We start from the raw sequence: 21906 nt of genomic DNA on the forward strand, positions 1-21906 counted from the left end.
CTTGGCCTCCGTGCCTGGCCCCATCCCCAAGGGAAGCCCGTCTCACCACGATCATGCGCGGGTTCAGCAGGGTCAGGTCCAGGTCGTGGATGTCAGGGTACCGCGGGTAATCCTCGGCCATCTCAGCGTAGGAGAGGCGCGGCTGGCTGGTGCTCTGCAACCCCAACCGAGACAGTCCTCGCACTGAACGCGGCAACTGGCAGGGTCACCTTTAGAGACCCCCTCCCTCTGCTTCTGAGAGCGGGGCGGGGCCGGACGGGGCGGGGCCAGAGCAGGTGCCGCACAGTCAGCTCTCCGCCAATTCCCAGCTCTGTCTCCCTGGGCCAGTCCCCTAATCTCTCTGAACTTCCCTTTCATCTGTAAAGCAGACCTGAGCTATTCTCGAGAAAAGTGCTAACTAATAGTAGCTGTGTGGGGTGACTTGTGTCACCCCAAAAGATACGTCCGAGTCCTAACGCCTGGTACCTGTGAACGTGGCCTCATTGGAAACAAGGCCTTTGTGGATGGAACCAAGTTAAGATGAGGTCATATTGGAGTAGGGTGGGCTCTAAACCCAATGACTGCTGTCCTTATGAGAGAGGAGAGGACACACGGGGAGAGAGTGGGTGACGAGGAGGCAGACGTGAGTGGGGAGCCTCCAGTCGAGGCAGGCTGAGGACCGCTGGCGCCCACCACAAACGAGGAAGGCGCCTCCGGAGGAAGCACGGCCCTGCCGACACCTGCGTCTTGTCCTGTGGCCTGAGAACTCTGAAAGGATACCCTGCTGTTGTTTGAAGTCACCCAGTTTGCGGCGACTGGAAATGGCAGCCACAGGAGACTCACACGGGAGCTTCGCGACTCCTCCTGCATTCTGAGTCTTGTGGACTTTCCCTCAGCTCTCACTGCTGCTGACCGTCAGCGGGCAGCTGGGCCGCCACTACCAGCTCTCGAGCGGGGCACAGGAAGCACAGGTGCTAGTCACTGCCCTGCCCCACTCTCCTCCCCTTAACTCCCCTCTGCACACAGCCCTCCCCGTCCACCGCTGACTCGGGCCAGCTCTGGCGGCTCCTGTGTGCAGGCCCTGTGTAGTCTGGCCCACTTCATGCCTCCAAATTCCCTGTCCCCTGTGCTCCACACGTGACCTTTCCCCCATTCCAGCAGGGCTGGGCCTCCCCACAGGCCACACCCCCAAGCCTGAGCCTCTCCACCCATGGCCTTTTCTGTCCTGCCCATGCGAGCTTCTCTTCTGCAGGCCAGTGAGACCACGAGTGACCTCAGCTGGCTGCCCACAGGCAAGACCCAAAGCAGGAGAGTCAGTTTGGAAACTAGTCCTCTGGGTGACTTTTTCAGGCTCCATCTGAAGGGGTCAAGTGTGTCCCAGGTCGCTATAGGGACCACTTTGAGCACAGCCCACCCATGCCTGCTATCTCGACAAAAACCAAAGAGAAAAAAGAAAACTACAGGGGAATCGATGAGAAGAAGGGTATTTCTCTGGATGACACATGTAACAAAGTTCATTCACGGCAGACATTAAAGGCAGAAACTATATTAAGAGCCCACCGGCCAGAAGGACACTCAGCCCCGGGTGAGGAACTACGGGAAGAGGCGCCGGAGGGCAACTCACAGCTCTGCTCGGGCTCAGCGCAGGGACCCTGCCTGCAGCGGGGGCCACGCGGCCACACACACCGCTGGACGGCAGGTGCACGGACTGTGCTCCTGCCACCCTCGTGCCTTCCAGAATCCTGGTGGGGACAGGAAAGGAGACTCACCGACTGGCTTTCAGAATAACAAACTCCTCGGACGAGCAGGGTGACAAGCTGCGAGCGCAGGATCAGGCCGTGGAAGGTCAGTGGGCGGAAGCGCTCCTCCATGGTCCAGTCTTCGCTTGGGGACTGGTCAGGGTATAGGTTGGGGTAGGGAGTGTATCTGTTATACAGAAACCAGACGCTGCCTAGGACACCCTCAGCAGGATCACTTCCCGTCCACGTCCCCGACCCCCTCCCCCAAACCCCCCGGACAGCCCCGGCGGGCGGGCGAGGGGCTGACGGCCCCACAGGCGGCCACGCTTCCTCACCTCCGCTCGAGCATCTGCTGCAGGAGGTCCTCCTTCTCGCCCGGGTCCTCGGAGGTCACGTGCTCGTCGCACACGTTCCGCAGCTCGCTGGATGGGTAGGACTTCATGGACTGGCTCCGTCTGCGCTGCTCACCGGCGCGGGTGAGGATGCTGCACTTCTGTGGGCGGGAGGGGCGGCGACGACGGCCAGCTAGCGCGGGCGCGCCAGCACCCACTCAGGTGAGGATGTGGGTGACAGTGCGGGTCAAAAGCACAGGCCTATGCCGGAACTACAAGAAACCTTCACAGCGGCTCAGGGGCTTGTGATTCAAAGGAGCCTGTTGGAGCCCAAGGTTTCTCCCAGCCCAACACCCCTACTCCTTTGATCCGGGGACAGCATCTCAATGCTCCTGCGTCACGTCTGGGCGGTCCTATCAACTGACGTGCCCCCCAGCCTCCGAAGCCAAGGGTGGGCACGTGACCCAAGTGAGGCAGTGGGACTCTCCCTCAGCGCAGGTGCCTCCTGGTACCTGCAGAGGGGCCACCGGCCACCTGCTCGCCCAGAGTGCACTGCTCCTGGTGCTTCAGCTTTCCTGTCCATCCTGCAGTTTCCAATGGACTTTTTTCTTTCTTAAGTAGGTCGAAGTCCATTGTTGGCAACTCAGAACCCGCCCCGATACAACCTGCACCGAATACTCAAGACTGATGTTTAAAACAACAATCTATCCACGTGCTTGCTGCAGTGGGAATGAACACACGTCCTGACGGCCTAACAGTCCTTACTCACTGCGTAGTCTATACTCACTGTCCAGTCCACACTCACTGTCGCGTGCAATGAAAAGAGTGCTGACTTTCACAAGAGCCAACCGGGGCCACCCCATCTACGGGGTGTGACAAGCACGGCATCACTGTGGGCAGCAGGGAACCACTTGTCCATCGCCCACCTCTCCTCCGGGGCCGTTTCCTTTACCTTGTATTTGATGTTGTTACTGATGAGCTGGTTGCCCTTCATGAACTCCTTCTCATTGCCCCGGTTCTCCGTGACCACTGGGAAGGCGTGGTGGACAGTGGTGCGCAGGATGCTGACCAGAGACTGGATGCGGGTGTGCGGGTAGACGTAGGTCAGGTTGGGCTCCATGATGTCGCTGGCTCGCAGTCTGGGGGAAGGAGGGGAGCGGTCCGCACTCACGACAGAGTCCACGGCACCGGGAGCAAGCCATGACGGAGCTGCACTGCCTCTCCTGCACTGCCTGAACCACCTGGGCCCCTTTTCTGAACCATCTCTAGCAGTTCCTTGAACACACCCGTTCCTTGGTGTGTTCCGTCCCCTTCGCACATGCTGTTCCCTGTGCCTGGAATGCCCTTCCTTGCTCTGTCAGACGTGTGGGCCAAGACCCTCAGCTCAATATGAATGTCCCCCCACAAACCTCATCCAGTTGCTCAGGGGTTTGGCCATCGCTCCTCAGCACCCCATGGCACGTGCCAGTATCACCAGTGAACTGCTAATTATACTGGAATTACAATGTTTGGGCGTCCCTTTAGACCAGGGATGGCAACTGTCACCCGCAGGTCCAATCTGGTCACGCTCGCTCGTTTACATGTTGTCTGTGGCTGCTTCTACACTAAAGCGGCAGGACAGAGAGCACATGGCCTGCAAATATTTACTATCTGGCCCTTTCCAGAAGTTGGCTGACCCCTACGTTAGACTTTAAGCACCTTGTACGATCCCAGACACGGGAGGCCTGAACTATCTGTCGGCTGATGGATAAGCTGGTGATTATGCCCAGAGGAATCACTGCTGATAGGACGACACCTCGCTGGGCACACACGAGGCAGCTAGTTCTCACTCACAGGGCTTGGAGCCTAAATTTAAACACTCAATCATAACACTTCCTATTTAACCAGAATGCCACAGCGGCCGAACCATCCACGAAGCGGCCCTGCCCGCCCCAGTCCCCAGCTGCACGGGGCCGCTCCACCATCCCGAACACACCTGGGTACAGACGTGCTTGCTGTTGGAAGGACCTTGCTGTTGTTACTTACCTTCTTCCAACCCAAGAATCTGAATTACCGTTTCCTACCTAATACAAACATTCCTGGGCCCTAAAGTCTGTAAATTCTGGAACTAGGACATGAAGAGAAATTCTGGCCTTACTTGTCCATTTCCACCTCCGTCTCCCATTCTAGAAGCGGCACGCCTCGCAGGCCCACGTGGATGTCATAAATGCCCTTATTGAAAAAGTCCCCTGTCCATTTGGCCACCTGAAACACAAAGCAAAGACTTGAAAAGAGGCTGCTGTGGGGGAACGTGGCCCCGAACCTGAAGGAGGCCTGGACGGGGGGCGTGCTCACCATCAGGGTGACCATGATGGGGAGGCCGTACGTGATCTCGCTGGTGGACTCAATCAGGATGACCGTGAGACTGATGCTCATACGGACGACCCCGCCCAAGAAAGCCGCAGCACCGATCAGGGCAAAGGTTCCCGAATAGATATGGCCCAATCCAATGTAGCTGGGGAAGAAAGAAACCAAGAACACGCCTTAGAATCACACCGGGGGTGCGGGAGGGAGTTATGATTTGCACACTTGTGCATACGTACTCAAGTGCACGCTCAGGCGCACGCACACACACACACACACACGCACACACACACACACACGCGGTACCTTTTGAGAACGTTGGCAACTAAACGCCCAAAAGCAGCTCCACATAGCAGGGAAGGCACAAAAAGGCCGCTTGGAACAGAAATGCCGTAAGTCCAACACGCAAGCACGAAATAGAGGACGAAGAACAACGCCAAAGTGATGGGGCTAAAAGTACCTGCAAAGCCAGAATAGACCGACCTGAGTCCCGCTAAGATGCCTGCCAAGGCCCATCAGACTGCATTGGCTCCCACCAGGTCCTTCTGTGCCCTGACCGGTTCACCTCCAGCACCGGAGGCAGACACCCCTATCTTGTCTGGGTTGGCATTACCAACGAAAAGCCCTGTTCTCGCTTAGAATGAAGGGCAAGCCTGGCTCTGTCTCACAGAGGAGTAACTATTTGTTTCCTGCCCCAAACCCCACCCTCCCAGATACTCACTATCCTGGTGGAAAAGCTGAAGGATGCCAGACTCCTGGGAGTTGAAAAAGAGTGTGGCCATGTCATTGTAGGTCTCATTGGGACAAAAAAAGGTCTTGATGCTGGAATTCACTTCTTCTGATGTGACCTAAGAAAAAGGAATCAGAAAGTCAAATAAGGGCCCCTGAGTAGGGCATCTGAGACTTCAAGTGGGATGTCTCCAGCGAGGTCGAAAGAGTCTGGTTTGCAAGCTTTACCCGTAAATTAAACAGGCAGCAGAAAAAAGATCGATCCCCAAGAGCAGCCAACCGTGATACGGTATATTCCTTGCGTTTTGAGAAAGAAAGAATCAGGAGGAGGGCCCTGTTCATGCACATTCATAACAAAAACGTAACTACACTTAGGGTTCACCATGGGCTGGCTCTGCCTCCTCTCCCAGGGCTAATTTTGTCAGTGGTACTGCGGGAAGCCTGGCCCCAGAGCACCATGGATGGTGGAGGACGAGGCAGGGGACCGACAAGTGGCCGGGAGTGGACAGGCGTCTGCAGAGGAGAGTCCAGGGCACAGCCTGACCTAACGCCCCAACTTTGTCCCAAATGGAAAAAGCCTCCACCCGAGTTTGCTGCAGAAGAAAACCCACGTACACGAGGCCCGATGCAGACACCGCGCTCCTGGCTGCACAAAACCCAAGCTGGGAGGAGAGATTATTTCTCCACATCCCAGCCCTCTCATTCTCTTCATCGTTTTGTGTGAGCAGATGAGCTCCGGGCACTGCTGGGCTCATTACAGGGCGAGGGTATCTGTTTTCTGGTTGGCGATGTACACGCAGCACAGGGGGCAGACCTCACACCTCTCACTGGGCAAACAATCAGAGAGTGCTTCTTGCAAAGTTAACTACACAGACTTTTCCTGGATTCCATTCTATCGATATTAATGACACTGTAAAGATGCCCTTATGTGGATCCTGTAACAACACCAGGTGATGGGTTTGTATAACCCTCCCAGGTGGACCTGGCTGGGCAACACGGCCGGATGAAGGCTGCTGTAGGAGACAGGAGAGTGCCCCCTATCGGCAGAACCTGGCAGGGAGGAGCTGGCAAAGGAGACGCGTGTGCGGAACAGTGAAGGGGGGACAAGCTGAGGCGACAGCTTAATCACCAGCACATGCAGTGTTTCCCAAACTATGCCTGGAGGAACCTAGTCCTGAAGGTGCTCTGGAAAGAGTCCTGTGGTCAAACGCATACAGAAGTATCACAGCACTTGCTGGAAATCGGTGTATCTGTGAAAAGCAGAGAACAGGCTCCATGATCAGGTGGATTTGACTCTCACACTGCCACCCTCTAGTGACCTTGGGAAAGGTCTTTAATTTTGTGAAGCTTCCGTTTCCTCATCTATGAAATGGGAATAATACCCACCTCATGCTATATATTACTAGCTGGGTGATCTCAGGCAAGGCCTCAGTTTTCTCATCTGTAAAATGGGGACAATACTAGCCAACGTGGCAATGGTAAGGACTAAATGAGGTTCATGTATGTACAGTGCTTAGTAGAACACCTGGCACACAATGAACATTCCAAACATTCCTAACACTTACTGGAACTTTAAAGGCCCTGAGAAATCCTGTATTAAAGAAACCTACTCAGCTCTGGTTAACCCATCTGACCACAGAATCCTTTTCCATTTGTTTGCTCTTGAATCACGTGTATCAATGTTCCTTAAAACACACTTTGGAAAATATTGGTCTGGTAAGGGTGGCCTTGGGGAATAGCCAGTGACAGGGATCAACAAACATTTCCTGTGAAGAGCCAGACAGTTAATATTTTAGGCTGTGCAGGTCACATACAGTCTCTGTCACATGTCCTTCTTTTTTTTTTTTTCCCCAACGCTTTAAAAATGTAAAAACCATGGACCGCAGTTTGCTGACCTCTGACCTAGTACATTCTAGCCGTTCACTGACTGTTCCTGGGGACAAGGAAGAGGCAGCCACTCAAGACAAAAGCCCAAAGGGGCTCAGAGGGACTCGAGTGGCTCCCCGGAGGCAACAAGACATGTACTTAGAGAACCTCCAGCCTCCACCCTAGAGACCGGCTCTCAGACCCACCGGGCTGGACTGAAAAACACAGGGTACAGTAAGCTCCAATGCCTACCTCACTCAACCGGCTCTTTCAGGGAAAGGTGCTAGAAAACATCACATACTCCTAGGAAAGGAAAAGGAGAAATGCAAAGAGGAGGCATGCCAGTAAATGACCTAAACCCAGAAAAACTAGAAGATGCAGGACGAGCCAGGACCACCGTGTGCCCTGAGGCAGGCACTCCTTTCTCCCGTCTGAGGGGTGCCTCTTACATCCCGAGGGTGAGGCTGGCGTGCACCTTTCAGGGGTGGGGGGGGGGTCAAAGAGTAAACTGAGGCTCGGAGGAGAAGCGGACAGTCAGCATCCTGAACGTCTGTTTCCAATTAGTTTTGTTCAACAAAGAGAGAGAGGGAGGGAAGGAAGGAGGGAGAGGGACGGTTGGGGGGAGACAGGAAGGGAAGGAAGGAGGGAGGGGGACGGCGGGCGGAGAGAGAGGGAGAGGAGTTCCCTCTATGAGAGCCAGGACTGTTCACAAAAGTGAGAAAGAGAAAGTTTGGTGCACATCCTCTCTTAAGTAAGAAGACTACTACAACGCCCGCCCCACCCCGGGCAATCTGAATCAGGTGTGGAAGAATGAACCCAACACATCTATTAGCTCTAAACTGAGGCAAGCCATACATTTCTGGATTCTTCTGTTTCGCGTGTGTAGGACAAAGGTAGCAGGTGCACCAGGGTTACCTGGAGTGCGAAGGAGTCATTATCAACTTGACTTGCGGAAGACATCTGTCGGCATTCTCCTAACACCATGGAGGCCACAAACACCACCACGGTGGTCACCAGAGACACCAAGAGGCTCTCCAAGACTCTAGGAGGCAAAGCGCAGCCGTTACTGTGGATAAAAAGTCACCTGGTCCTGGGAACTCAAAACTGCCCACCTCCACCCCTCCTTTCCCCCAAGAGCACGCACAGCAGCCCCTGCTGTTAGCACGTGTGCAGAATTTATCAGTGACTTGCTGCATTCCAGCAATTTCCATGTAAAAAGTGGGCAGCCAGTAACGTGGGCTGCTGTGGCCACATCATCTCTCTCCGAGGAATGAAAGGCCTTCCATTTTAAGTCCTGGGGCGAGAGTCTAGTGAGAGTGCACCCCTCGGCGGGGCCAATACTGACTTTGTCATGCGTCCTGGTGGCCAAGTCCAGAGAGGCTGGGAGTGAGCCAGTGGCTCTGATATAAATTAAGCTCAGCCTCAGTCTTTGGGCCCATCTGACAAACAGATTTCCATTTTCAGTCTTAGACATGACATGAAAGCTGGTGTGGGAAGTGGGGTCCATTCCCCGGGAGAGATGGCCTGGTCCACACAGGACCTGGGGGCCACGGCAGGAGGGGAGGTGACTGCGTGGGTACCTGACGAGCTTAGGTTTCGGGTGCACGTTTCGCATACGGTACTTTGCAAGCCTCTTGTTCAGACAGTTGAATGTGGCTCCCAGGAGGCCCCCAACGACCCCCATCACGACGAAGAAACCCAAGTCCATAGCTGTCCAGAGATGACATTTTTTATCAGAGTCAGAGCACTGAGAGAAGGGGCAAGGGAGGGAGAGAGAAAAACCAGAGTGCCCATGAGAACAGGAAGGGGCAGGAGCAGAAAAAGACAGAGACGAGGAGCGATCCTGCCTTCTCCCTACGAGAGCCAAAGCAGTGCTGCAATCCCGCCCACACTGAGCACAGGGCATGCGGGAGACGACAGGGGCAGGGACGCACCTACCCTTCTGACAGCTTCTCTCTGGTACTTAAGAGCAATTTTCACGGGTCAAGAAAGAAATTTGGGGGGCAAGGACAAAACGTACCTTAAACTCGCCAAAGTTCAGCAATCCAGGGAGCTGGAAGGAACCCCAACTTCCAAACTGAATCCCAGAACGGAAGAAGTTGAGGGTGAAGGTGGCAGACATGGAGCAAAAGAGCTAGGGGACAGGTGAAAAAACAAGAACACTCGATAGCGACAGGTCCTGCCTCCTCCCAGACGTGTCCCCACCAACCTCCTGCTCTGCACAGAGACCGGCCAACTCCAGGTCTGGACACAGGGCCCTGGTGACCACGGCAGTAGATACACCACAAGTGTGAGAAGTTGGAAATCAGGCTATTAGGAGTTTTCATTCAGCCTTTTGTGAAGGACTATTCATTTACAGCCTATTATGCACCAGACCCTGTGCCAAAAAAGGAACAGTAAACACCAGAGGAAGAACGTGCTCCCCTGAGGCAGGAGACGGGGGTTCACATCAGGACCACAGCCGGTCTCACCTATCGGGTCAGATGGTTCATCAGGAGAGAACGGCAGCAGCTTGCCTAAGGATGGGAAGGGTGTTAATATGGGAAGTACAGAAAAGTCCACAGTTTGGAGGTTATGGGTGTCTAGAGCAAAGGAGTTTCCAGTAACGTCAACTCTCTTGGTCTCATCAGAAGCACAGGTTAACTAAAACTATCGATTAAATCGAGCCTTTTATCACCGTGAAACGTCCCTCATTCACTTTGGTAATTCCCCTTGTCTCAAAGTCTCCTTTAACGTTAAGAAACTACTACACCAGCTTTATTTTGGTTAGTGTTTGCATGGTATACCTTTTCTGCTTCTGTTATTTCCAGACATTTGTAACTGTATTTAAAGTATGACTCTGGTAAACAGTAAAAGAGGAAAAAAAAAAAAACTACTGGTAAATGTAACGGGTAAGAGGTGTCCAGTTTAAATCTGGGGGGTGTGGTTAAGCTCAGGGGAAGGTCTTCCTCACCACTTTCCACGTGAGCCCTTGGTTCCAGAAGGATGAGCCCTCCTCCAGACTGAACAAGGTACCCCCAATGGGGGCCCCGAAAGCTGCAGCGACTCCAGCAGCCGCCCCTGCTGATACGAAATCCCGCTTGTCTCTGAGGACAGAAAAGAGAGACAGTTTATCTGAGAAACAGCCCTCAGGCTGCGAAAGGCAAGTTTTCACTTCCTTATGCACTGACATTTTAACATCTCGAGACCCACGAACAGTCAGGGCTCGTGAAGGGCAGGTCTCTGGGGAGGCAACTCGGCAGCCAAAGCAGTTCACCTATGAGCCAAACGCTCTCCCCAGAGGAGCTCCGCCAGGTGGGGGGACTCCCTGACGTCTGTTGACTCTCAACATGGGTTCTCAGGAGGCAGACTGGAGGGTTCTGGTGGCACTGCTGAGCCACTGGCTCATCAGACCTTCCTTCCAGAAAGCTCAGCACCAGAGAAAACGTACGAGTGTGGCTGTGAGCAGAGGGGCAGGTGACAGTGACCGGCAGGAACGCCGAGGCGAGGAGGCGGACCGCAACCCGGCCCCTGGGCCCCTGACTGCAAGGGCCTTGCCAGGTGTGCAAGTCAGTAACACACACAAATCCCACGGGCTGAAGAGTGCCCAGAAGCAGCCTTCCAAACCCGAGACGCGGCTGACCAAGCAAATAAGCTCCATCCTTGATATATGCCTGTGGGCTTCCCTGGGCACACGTTCGATCTTGGACCACATTCTTCGTTGTCTGAGATGCTTCTAGAGGCCCTACGTTACGACAAAATGGAAGCCATGCTGCCTGCTTGGCCCTTGTGCTCCTAATCTTCAGAAGAATAATTCAAAGCCCACCTCCTTCTGGACGGTCGGGTTCTGCACGCAGCCCGCCCAGCCGGGGAGAGTGTGAGCCGGACTAGAGCAAGTGTAGGGTCTCAGTGGCAGTAAATGAACGGCTTGTTTTTTCCAAAAAAAAACCCAATTTCCAACCTTTCCATACCTGTCACTTCGGAAATAGGGGAAGTTAAACTGGATCTTCCGTAAAGAGAGGCTCTGAAACTAGAACAAGAGAAAACAAAGTCAGAGAGGGGCCCGAAGCTGCAGGCATCCACAGCGCCAGGGAGTCCCTGTAGCCTGAGCGCGCCTGGGCAGGGACTGCGAGAAGGAGTCCGGGGCAGCAGATGGGAAGACAGGCGGCTTCGGGGAGGAACTGCTTTTCCTGCCCCCCCAATTTCTAGGCCCCTCAGAAACTGCATTTTGTACATAGCGAGTCCAAAAGGAAAAGGGGAAATTGCTGAGCGAAGGGTTAGGCGGAACTGAAAGCTGCTGCAGACGTCATGGGGCAGAGTCACCAAGGAAGGGCCAAGGGGGCCAACTCTTAACCTGCTCGACAAAATCTCAGGCCGCCGCACAGCAACTCCCTCCCCTTAGAACATGAGATGTAAACGTCCGTAAGCGACAGTTCATAGGGAACTGAGACTTCTCCACGTGGACCAGCCCGTGAGCACGGGAGCCTGCGGTCCTGAGAGAGCTCCTTGGCCTCCCTAAGCCTCAGCTCCTCATCTGAGAAAGAAGATGATAAGGGCAACTCAACCCTTGAGGTGGCTTTAAAGGAGCCAGTATATGAGAGTCTGGCCCGGACAGCACCTAACGCTAATGAACAGCAGCTGCTACTCCCGCATTGCTTCCAAAGGAATCAGCATAGACCTGTGCCTGAGACCATCTCAGCCAAGGCTTCCAGCCTCTCCCGAGACGCTCCACAAAGCCACCCTGCACGGACGTGCTCGGCAAAGGCTGTGGGAGCACCGGGTGACTTTCATTTGAACAGACTTTCTCTCTGTCCCATTCCTGCTCCTAGGACTCAGCAGGGCCTCGTCAAAGCCTCGAGGTACCAGCTACCTGCTCTCCTGGGAGACAGACCATATCGTTTTCTCGTCAACCCAAAGTGACAGCAGATTCCGAAGCCGTGTTGGGATGCTCCCGATGGACTTTTTCCAAATTCAACCACAGACACGCCCCTGTGCAGGAGGCCCACTCCCAGGGGTAACCCGCCCCCGCAGACCATCAACTCTTACCTGTGGGAGGCCAGCCCCTACCACTGCTCCACTGTGGATCATGGGGCCTTCCTTCCCCACGAAGAGCCCTGGAACAGGTGGAAAAGGGGGAGGCCATCAGTGAGCACAGAACGGTCTGGGTCAGGAGACCTTTGTTACATAGACCTTTCTCTTGACAACTATAAAACAAAGATGATCCTATGACTTTGTAAGAGAAAGGGTGAGTCAAATTCCCATCAAACAGGAGAAAATAATCTTGAAATTCTACATCGGGGGTCGGCAAACCATAGCCTGTGGGCCAAGACGGCCTTGCTGCCTGTTTTTATACAGCCTGAGAGAGCTCAGAATGGTCTTTACATTCTCACATGGATACATTTTAAGCGGTCATGTAAGTTTAAGCACCTACCTAATAGCTTCTTTTCTTGCCTCTTGGCCCACCAAGTATAAAATATTTATTATCTGGCACAAAAACTTGCTGACTGTGCTAAAAGCCACCTCCACAAACCAATTAGACATTCGTTCTACTTCAAGACTCAGTGGTGCGCTGGTCAGATATCTCTGAATGGTAACTAATTCAGAGCATCTGCATTTAAAAAATAACCCATCAACAAACAGGGCAGAAACCTGTTTGAGGCCGGGGCCTTCAAATCCGAACCTACTCAGTGTACACACATGACACTTCTTGTCATCTTCGCCCCCTGAACACTTCAAGGATAAAGGTCAGAAAAGACCCTCCTTACCTCCAGCCACACTGAACAGCACTCCAAAGACTTTGCAGAGCAGGGTCCGGAGACGCACGATTCCAGGCACCTTCACACCATTCAGATAGCATTTGATCTCGGGTATCCCAGAACCCGCTGCCACTGGCTGATGGGGAGAGCAGGTACACCCAGAAACTCAGACTCCACTAGGTCTACGGTTCACCCTGGACAGCCTCACCAAAGAGGGCGAACTGACCCTCTTCACCAGAGCAGCACCCACCCCCCTGCCCCCCATGGGCCTGTGAAACCAGAGGCTGCCCCTGCCCCCCGGGCTTCTGACTCAGTAGGTCTGAGGCATTTCTAGCAAGTTCCTGGTGATTCAGCATCACCTGGGGGGGCCTTTCAACAATCGATGCCAGCCTTCACTACCGGAGAGTCTTACCTCATTCGTCTAAGCTGGGTATCAGTCACTTTTAAAGTCATTTTAAAGTCTTTTTGAGTTTAAAGTATTTAAGTTCAAAGTATTTTAAAGTTATTTCAAGTCATTTTTACCGTTCCCCAGGTTATTTCTAACGCGCTACCAAGGTCGAAAACCAACCTCGTCTAGATTGTTCCTCTTTAATCTCACCAGAGGCTGAAACCACTTTCAGAAAACATCTCTAAGTGAACGAGAGACCACGTTTTCTACGGGAATCTATATTCGAAGTCTAAATCAGTTTCTTGACATTTTGAAAATGGAGATGGAGAAAATGAGAGCAAAACCTCATGAGCAAAAAGGCGACACCCCACCACCTCACCTCAATTAGGACAAGAAGGCTCGCGAAGAAGACAAAAGTCAAGTTGAAACCCAAGAGTTCAAGGAGGGACAGGGCGAGGCAGCCTTTCTGGCTGCACTCCTCCACCGCTACAGACATGGGGTTAAGGAAACCGTGCCCGCTAGCTGGGGCGGTCCTACCGTCACTTGAAGTGAGGCAGCTTCTCCTCTTCTGAAGCACGGTGGCTGCTTACTGCACACCCTCCTGTTCTCCGTATATAAACTTAAAAAAAACACAACTGCCTGAGATGTCTCCTACATTAGGAACCATTTTTAAACTATGAAATACTTCAAACATTATGAGAGGTAAGGTACAGACACCTGTACTCCCACAGCCCATGCCTTGACAAATCTCAGTGCTACGCCGCATTTGCTCCAGGTATTTTTTTTAAATGAAAACATTAGATACCATTAAAAACAACGATGACAACAACAAAACCCTTTCTGTTTCCCTCCCTCTCTCTTGGAAGAAACCACTAAGCTGAAACTCTTGCGCATCCTCCCCTGCAAGTTTCCATGTGCGTCCACATTGTTCCAGGTGCTTCTAAAATTAAAACAATGGCATTGCACTTGATGCACATTCTACAGCTGCCTTTTTCCTCTCCCTCAACGCTTTCTGAGAATTAGTCATGTTGATGGAAAAGCTCTGGTTCATTTGTTTTGACTTCTACATAAAACTATATCATGTGAACATCAATTTTCCCACTCTCCCATTTGGTGGGATTTCAATCCTTTGCCATCACAGAGCTGCAATGAACATCTCTGTGCATGTCTGAGGGCCACATTTAGAACAGAAACTCAGGAGTTAGGAAGGTGCACCTTCCTATGTATTTGATTTTCATTTCCCTGCTGGTGGTGAGGTGAGCACTTTTCCACAGGTTTATTTATCGGCTAATTTTCCTCTTCTGAGAATTGCCTGTTCACATCCTTTGCTTGCTTTTCTATTGGGCTGTTTGGACTTTTTTCTTACTGAGCTGCAGTTCTTCCTCTATTCTGGATACTAATTATTTGTCTCTTAAATGCACGGGAACAACCTCTCCTAGGCTGTAAACTTGTTTTTTAGTTATGGTGTTTTATTGTTGTTTGGGGTTTTTTTGTGTGTGTATAAATAGAATATTTACTTTGATGTGGTCAAGTTTATTGATCTTTTCCCCTTCAGTCTGTGCCTCCTGGAGTCCTTAGAAATTATTCTGTACTCTCAACATTACATCGTCTCTTCAAGTTTTGTTTCGCCTATTGACATCTTCAGTCCATCTCGAATTAATTTATAGTACAAAGAATCTAATTTTGTATTTTTCCAGGTGGATAACTGATGTCCCAACATCTTTTATTAACTAATCCATCCTTCCTAATTTATAACACTAACTCTGTCAGTCACCACATCTCTCTATGTGTGTGGGCCAGTTTCTGCTTCTCTATTATTTCCCACTGGTCTAATTGGGTATTCCCGCACCAATATGATACTGTTTCAATGACTGTATCTTAAATTATATGTCTTGACATTTAGTATGGCTATTCCCCTGTCTGTTGTTCAAAACTGTCTCAGCTACTTTGGGCTCTTTACTATTCCACACAAATTTAGGAAAAGACTTTTCGAGTTCCAGCAACAATCTACTGGAATTTCCATTGGAACTACAATGAATTCATAGATCGATCAGGGAAAATAGGCATCTGTGCTTCAGGTCTTACTAACCATGAACATGAGCACCTTTCTATTAAAGTCTTCCTCTCGTGTCCTTCGATGATAATGAAAAACCTCAAACCCAAGTGGCTAATACGTAGCTCTTCAAAGATCACGTCTGCTGTTAAACTCACTTCTAGACAGGAAAGCAGAGTCAGCAACTGCTGACGTCCGGAAACACCAAGACCCGTGAAAAGGATACACGCCTGCACCACTCCGAACTTGAGCTGGGTGAAGAGCCGTACAAAGAAGTCCACGAAGAGACCCACCTGTGAAGAGAACGTGGGTGGTCACCCAGGTCTCCCCGCTGTCACAGGCACTCCCCTTGAGGCACCGCCCCTTCCCCCCACTGCCTGTTCTCGCTGGTCACCTGCACCAATGTTACCAACAGGCCACGCGTGAACAGGCTTTCCTTAGTCACTGTGGCTACAGGAGGGTCCCACCTGAACCTGGCGCCTCGGCCCCTCCAAGCACAAAAGAAAGGGGTGCAGCTAAGTTGTCAGAAGGAGAGTTAAAGCACAGAGGGAAAAGGATGGTAAAAAAGATCGGAGACCAAGGAAGACCACTGGTGCTTGGAGAGGAACAGTACAGACATGTGTGAGGCCTGCTCCGCTCTTTCCAAATGCAGTTTCAAAAAGCCTTTGCGTGCTTTAAAGGGCATCAGAGTTGCGTGGCAAGAGAAGTATGAAAAAGTGTCAGGATTATGATTTTAAAAAAAGGAGTGGGGGGCGTAAGGCAGTCTCTGTTATAAAAACGAACAACTTATTCGCCGGCTGGAGCTTGCCCTCTGACCCCCTCCACCCCTTGGCCCATCGTCTCCCCACGCCCCGCCTGCTCACCAGCCCTGTGCAGACTCCAATGGCAAACACCATCATCCACTTCACCGCCTCATACCTGCGACCTTTCTGTTCACAAAGGAAGGAAATGATTCTGTTTATTGCAGGCTTATGATGACAGCAGGGAGGGAATACATCTCAGCCAACCAGTTTTAGACTAAATTCCATATGGACAGCAAGCACGGTGATGATGTCTGGGGTGGCAGGTGCTTTACAATGCAAGAATGAAGAACGCTAAGGGCCGGGCCAGGAGCACTGACAGCGGGCACTCTGGTTGGCAGGTTGAACGACTAAGTAATAAATGCAGATATCTCATGAAAAGGGTTAAGAGGCCAAGGGGTAAAGAAATTTACTTGAGTATTTAGAACAGAAAAAGAAGCTGTCCTAAGACCTACTTGGTCCCAAGAGATCAATAAAGGACTCACCTTATTATCCATGGTCTCCAAAACCTCCAGGTAAGGGTCATTGATACAGCGATCATAATCCAAACTCTGAAAGAGGGACGTGTGAGTTAAAAAAAAAAAAAGTCCCAAGCCAATAGGAAGAATTACCAAAACCTGGAAAGGGATAAAACTCCCAGTTCCTGCCACTCAAAGCACAGGTGGGCACAGCAGCACCCAGGAGGAGCTTGTTAGAAACACACACCCTCAGCCCCTTCAGACCTGCAGTATCGCAATCTGTGGTTTATATGGACATTTCAGCAGCACTGCTTTAGGTGTATACTTCACGCTTTAGGAAGTTTTTTGCTTAATTTTTAATTAAATTAAATTAATCAATTAATTAATTTTTGGCTGTGTTGAGTCTTTGTTGCTGCGCACGGGCTTTCTTTAGTTACGTCGAGTGGGGGCTACTCTTCGTTGCGATGCGCAGGCTTCTCATTGCGGTGGCTTCCCTTGTTGCGGAGCACGGGCTCTAGGCGCATGGGCGTCAGTAGCTGTGGCTCACGGGCTCTAGAGCTCAGGCTCAGTAGTCGTGGCACACGGGCTTAGCTGCTCCGTGGCATGGGGGATCTTCCCGGACCAGGGCTCAAACCCGTGTCTCCTGCATTGGCAAGCAGATTCTTAACCACTGCGCCACCAGGAAGTCCCAAGAAGTTTTAAACTACATATTTTTAAGTGTCCTGTTTCTGCCAAACATTAAAAGACCTTCAGCTGTCACTAGTTTTACCCAACTTACTCTATTAGATGAACAAATACTTCAATTAACCAGAACCAAATTAATTTAGAAAGTCTAATTTTAAGTACCTTCTGCAGTTCGTGTCTGTGAAAAAGAGGTTAGTCACGAGACAAACGTGGAGACAGTTTTCCTTAAACTTCGCAGAACACAGCTGTTCTGCAAACGCTTTGCAGGTGGGCCAGAGTCATTTCAAGAAACAATTCAAAGTAAATAATTTTATTTCTACATCTTGCATGAGAAGCAGCAGTTTGGCACCAAAGGAACACAGTCTTCTGTGTGCTCTCTCCCCATAACCTGTTGCTACCTACATGTCAGCTAGTGAACAAACTGGACACTGGCCCGGTGGCCACACTCCCAGACAGGAGTTGAGTCAGCCAAACAAACACAGGTGTGACACGTGACAGTTTTTTCCATTTATATGACTACCCAAAGTCCAAATTCCTTTGTTAAAGGGTCCTGGAGTAACAACAGCCGACTGATTAAATCAGTTATCATCCACCCAGATACAGAAGACTATATAGCCATAAAATAATTGACAGGTCTACAAAGACAGACGGGGAAAATGTGCAACAATTAAGTAAAAAAGGCAAAGATGCAAAATAAATACAGGCAGAGCAGAATAAAATGTATAATATAATCCTATTTTGATTAAATAAAATTAAGATTTGTACGTCAGCATACAATGCAAAACATTTGGGAAAACTGTTAACGGTGGTTATCTCTGGTGTTTTAGGAGGCATTCACATCTGGATATGATTTAAAATTCTCCCAGCAAACATGGTGTGCTTTTTATATTAGAAACAAAATTGTTTTCCTGATTACAAAACAAAAAAATCTCAATCTGTAAACTATACTTCTGCTGGGAAACTAGACCCATCCGTGAATGACTAAATATATATACATATTTAATGATTATACATATATACACATATAGATTCTACGCATATACGTACATATAGTGGACACTTGAACAACGTAGGGGTTAGGGAAAGCGACTTCCCACACAGTCGAAAATCCAAATTTTGCTATTTCTGCCTCAAAAATGAAGAAACTGATAAATGACTCACCCAAGGGCAAGAAGCTGAAACAGTTTGGATACTAGCTCTTTTGATTCCACATATTGTGATCTCTAATGGAACACAAAGTTTTCCCCACACTTAGTTAATTTAAATATCTGTAAAATGAAAATACAGGCACTGTATTTATTGGAAAAAACCTGCATATAAGTGGACCTGAGCAGTTTAAACCTGTGTTGTTCAGGGTCAGCTGTATGTATACACACACGTTTGTATATATGTGTGTGTGTATATATACACACACGTATATATTTTTTAACCAATTAAGTGACATCACATTCTAGGAACAAACAGAAAAAAACTGACATGTTGAAAATATGACTATCCTTCATACCAAATATGTATAAAAATCACTGGCAATTAACTATTTGCTTGATGGTTCTAATAACACTGTGACTCCATAAACATTGAAAACGCTTGCAGATGTCCAGAACAGGCAAAGGTATAAAGATAGGAAGTAGATTAGTGGTTGCCTACGGTCAGGGGCAAGAAGAATGGGCAGTGACTGCTAACAGGTGCATGGTTTCTTTCCGGGTGATGAAAATGTTCTGAAATTGCTTCGATGATTGCACAACTCTGTGAATATACTAAAAAAACATTGCACTGTACATTTTAATGGGTAAATTGTATAGCATGTGAATTATGGCTCAATAAAGCTGTTAAAAGGGACATTTAGAAACAACTGCAACACCAGAACACCAATCTTTTTTTCTTTTTTTTAAATAAATTAGCTGAAAGTTTGACACTTGGTAAACAGGTACCAATGAACTATATGATCTGTTATTGAAACCTGATATTGTCTGGGCTTCCCTGGCGGCGCAATGGTTGAGAGTCCGCCTGCTGATGCAGGGGACACGGGTTCGCGCCCCGGTCTGGGAGGATCCCACATGCCTGTGCTCCACAACAGGAGAGGCCACAACAGTGAGAGGCCCGTGTACCGCAAAAAAAAAAAAAAAAAAAAATTTATAGAATAAAAAAAAACTACAAACCTCAATTTAAAAAAAAAAAGCAACAGGGACTAACATCTTGTAAGACCCCCAACTTATCAAAGAGTCAAGTATGTGCAATGAACTCTTTCTAAGGCAAGAAAGAACACATTTTAGAAAGAGCTTCAAAAGAAGGATTTTCTAGTTGATCCCTCATAAATAAAATCTGGGCAGGCTTTTCTGATCACGTGCCTAGCTAAGTTTGCTCTTACACATAGCAAGTGCTCTCAAGAAGCTCATATGCAGAGATGGTTAACTGAGAAATATTAATGACTCACACAAAAGAACATTAGCCCATAAAATTTACATAAATATGCATATCAGCTGAAAGTAAATGCATTACAAATATGAGTGTACTATAGTGAAAGGAGTGAAGGAGCCGGGGATACAGTAGGTCAATGGAGCACAGATGCCGTAGTGAGCTCCCAGGAGTAGAATGAAAGCTGAGACAGTGTCAGTCATAGCAACAGTCAGGATGATATCACCAGGCTCAGGCTCAATGAGGGAATGCAAGATGACAGCACAATATGGACTGTCTTATACTTATTCCTGCAAGTCTCTCAACTATGTACAAGCAAACAAATATTTAAGAAATATGAGACAATACATCAGTGGATACAGTGCTTTTTGATTGATTAAATGCACTCACATCAGAGCAGCACATTACACTATACCACTGTGGTACAGTTGGCAAGTTCTAGATTCCTAAAGTTATTTTAAGTCAATTGCAAGGGGAAAAAAAAAGATGAAGGTGGAATCTACTTCATCTTAAACCTACTTGACTTAAAAGATATATCACACAAATGCAATGTGAGGACTTCATTTGGAACCTGATTCAAACAAACTATTAAGAAGTACATATGACGTTTATAAGACAACTGGAAAATCTGAACACTGGTTATTTGATATCAAGGAATTATCGTGAATTTCTTAGGTATGAAGATGGTATTGGGTTATGCTAAAAAAAAGTCTTCATATACTAGAGATACGCACTGAATTACTTACGGGTGCAATGATGTGATGTATAGCATTTCCTTCAGAATAATATGGGAAGGGGGAAGTGGATGGGAGCCTACATGAAACAAGGTTAGGCATGAGCTGAATGGCTGCTGAAGCTGTGTGATGAGTACAGGGGGTTTCAATGTACTATTCTGCCTATTTTTGTCTATGTTTGAAATTCTTTATAATAAAAGTTTTTTAAAAAATTCCATGCGAAGCTATAAATCATAATAGTTACACTAAATTCTACAGCCAGAGTAAGATAAAATATTAGAAAGAAAATTAGTCTGGGTATGTTATTGCTCTAGGATGTTGATTTTTTTAAGTCTACCTGACCTTTTCTTTAAAGCATTAAACATAGACATGACTAAGCCCACTTCTTGGAATTGATCCTAAGGAAGCAATTAAGGATGAACAAGAAAGGATGGTCACAACGATGCAGTTCATAATACAGAGAAGTCAGATTCAAGAAACTGTGGCACAGTGAAATGCTATTCCCCAATTTAGAAAGATATTACAGAAAAATATCTATTGCTACAAAAATTCTTATCAACTGGGAGGGGAAAACATGTTAAAATAGTGTATTTAGTAGAGTCTCACTTTGTTACTTAAGAAAAAAACATGGAAAAGGACGTTTAGTAAAGTGAATAATCATCTTTTAACGAGCAGTGTTATGGGTTTTTCCCTAGCTTCTTTTTATAAATCATTTACGAATCCTCTATCACAACCATGGCTTGATTTGCCATTTCAAAAATCATAGAAATGTCATCATAAACTGATTAAATGATAAAAGGCACTCCCGCAGCACTGGCCTTACCCCCCCCCCCCCACACACACACACACTTTCAGAGTCCCATGCTTGAAATCTGGAACTATAACCAAGCACTGACAATTCTGAGAGAAGCTGCTTGGGCAGGAAACAATCATCTGAAAACCCAGTTCTCTTAGAAGAGAACTGGCCCACACCTGTTACTAGCAAACACTGTCAGTGGCTTTGACTCTGGGTCTCTACAAGTTGTAAAAAAGCAAACAGTCTAATGGCAAACACATGCTCTATCCAGGTTAAGGTGCCACAGATCTATGAGAGCCTGGAGACACACCCAGACCCTGCTTTGGGGCTGAGGTGAGAAAAGCGCTTCTTAAACAGGCCCCTTCCCACAAAGAAGTTACATCTTACCCACTCACTCCCCGGGAGAGAAGGTCAAAGAGCATCTCTGGTTGGAATCCTAATGCTTCGCTCTGAAGTGAGGTCACTCACTACTTATGTTACCCAAAACTGCATCTAAGAATCTTACCTCATAGTCTTTCCTTGGAAGGATCTCATCCTCCTCCTCCTGTGTTTCTCCAAGGATGGTCTAGAAAAACAGATCCAGAGAAGGAAGACCTTTTTAATGGTTTTAAAAGTGTTAAGAGGCAGAAGTATTTACTGAAACCAGCTACTAGTTTCTAAATCATCTGGAGACATTATCATCAAATGGGAACAAGACCTAAAAAAAAAAAAAACCTTTTGGGAGGGGGGTAATGTGGTGGGGATCCACAGTCGTCAGGTGACCGCTTCATTCCTACTTATACATTCTCCAAACAACCTCTCATCGTCAGGACACTTCAAAGATGTCACTTGCCAGTTTAAGGGGGAAAGAGTTCA

General features: G+C 48.9%; 1 protein-coding gene across 1 annotated transcript in view; it reads right to left on the reverse strand.

Moving 5' to 3' along the window:
- Positions 1-21906, reverse strand: part of CLCN6 (chloride voltage-gated channel 6) — a 28012-nt gene that overhangs the window by 5510 nt on the left and 596 nt on the right. Inside the window, exons 2-21 of the mRNA XM_082834009.1 lie at positions 21557-21616; positions 16450-16515; positions 16028-16093; positions 15391-15457; positions 13491-13597; positions 12733-12859; positions 12014-12081; positions 10939-10997; positions 9942-10074; positions 9009-9122; positions 8569-8735; positions 7904-8030; positions 5115-5241; positions 4700-4853; positions 4385-4544; positions 4188-4294; positions 3003-3189; positions 2054-2211; positions 1749-1905; positions 47-154 (exon numbers count right to left, since the gene is read on the reverse strand). Coding sequence (XP_082690135.1) covers positions 47-154; positions 1749-1905; positions 2054-2211; positions 3003-3189; positions 4188-4294; positions 4385-4544; positions 4700-4853; positions 5115-5241; positions 7904-8030; positions 8569-8735; positions 9009-9122; positions 9942-10074; positions 10939-10997; positions 12014-12081; positions 12733-12859; positions 13491-13597; positions 15391-15457; positions 16028-16093; positions 16450-16515; positions 21557-21616 — 2319 coding nt within the window. The remainder of the gene's footprint in view (positions 1-46; positions 155-1748; positions 1906-2053; positions 2212-3002; positions 3190-4187; positions 4295-4384; positions 4545-4699; positions 4854-5114; positions 5242-7903; positions 8031-8568; positions 8736-9008; positions 9123-9941; positions 10075-10938; positions 10998-12013; positions 12082-12732; positions 12860-13490; positions 13598-15390; positions 15458-16027; positions 16094-16449; positions 16516-21556; positions 21617-21906) is intronic.

Source organism: Leucopleurus acutus (assembly GCF_964270905.1).
Source record: "Leucopleurus acutus genome assembly, chromosome: 2".
In the NCBI taxonomy this organism is placed as follows: Eukaryota; Metazoa; Chordata; class Mammalia; order Artiodactyla; family Delphinidae; genus Leucopleurus; species Leucopleurus acutus.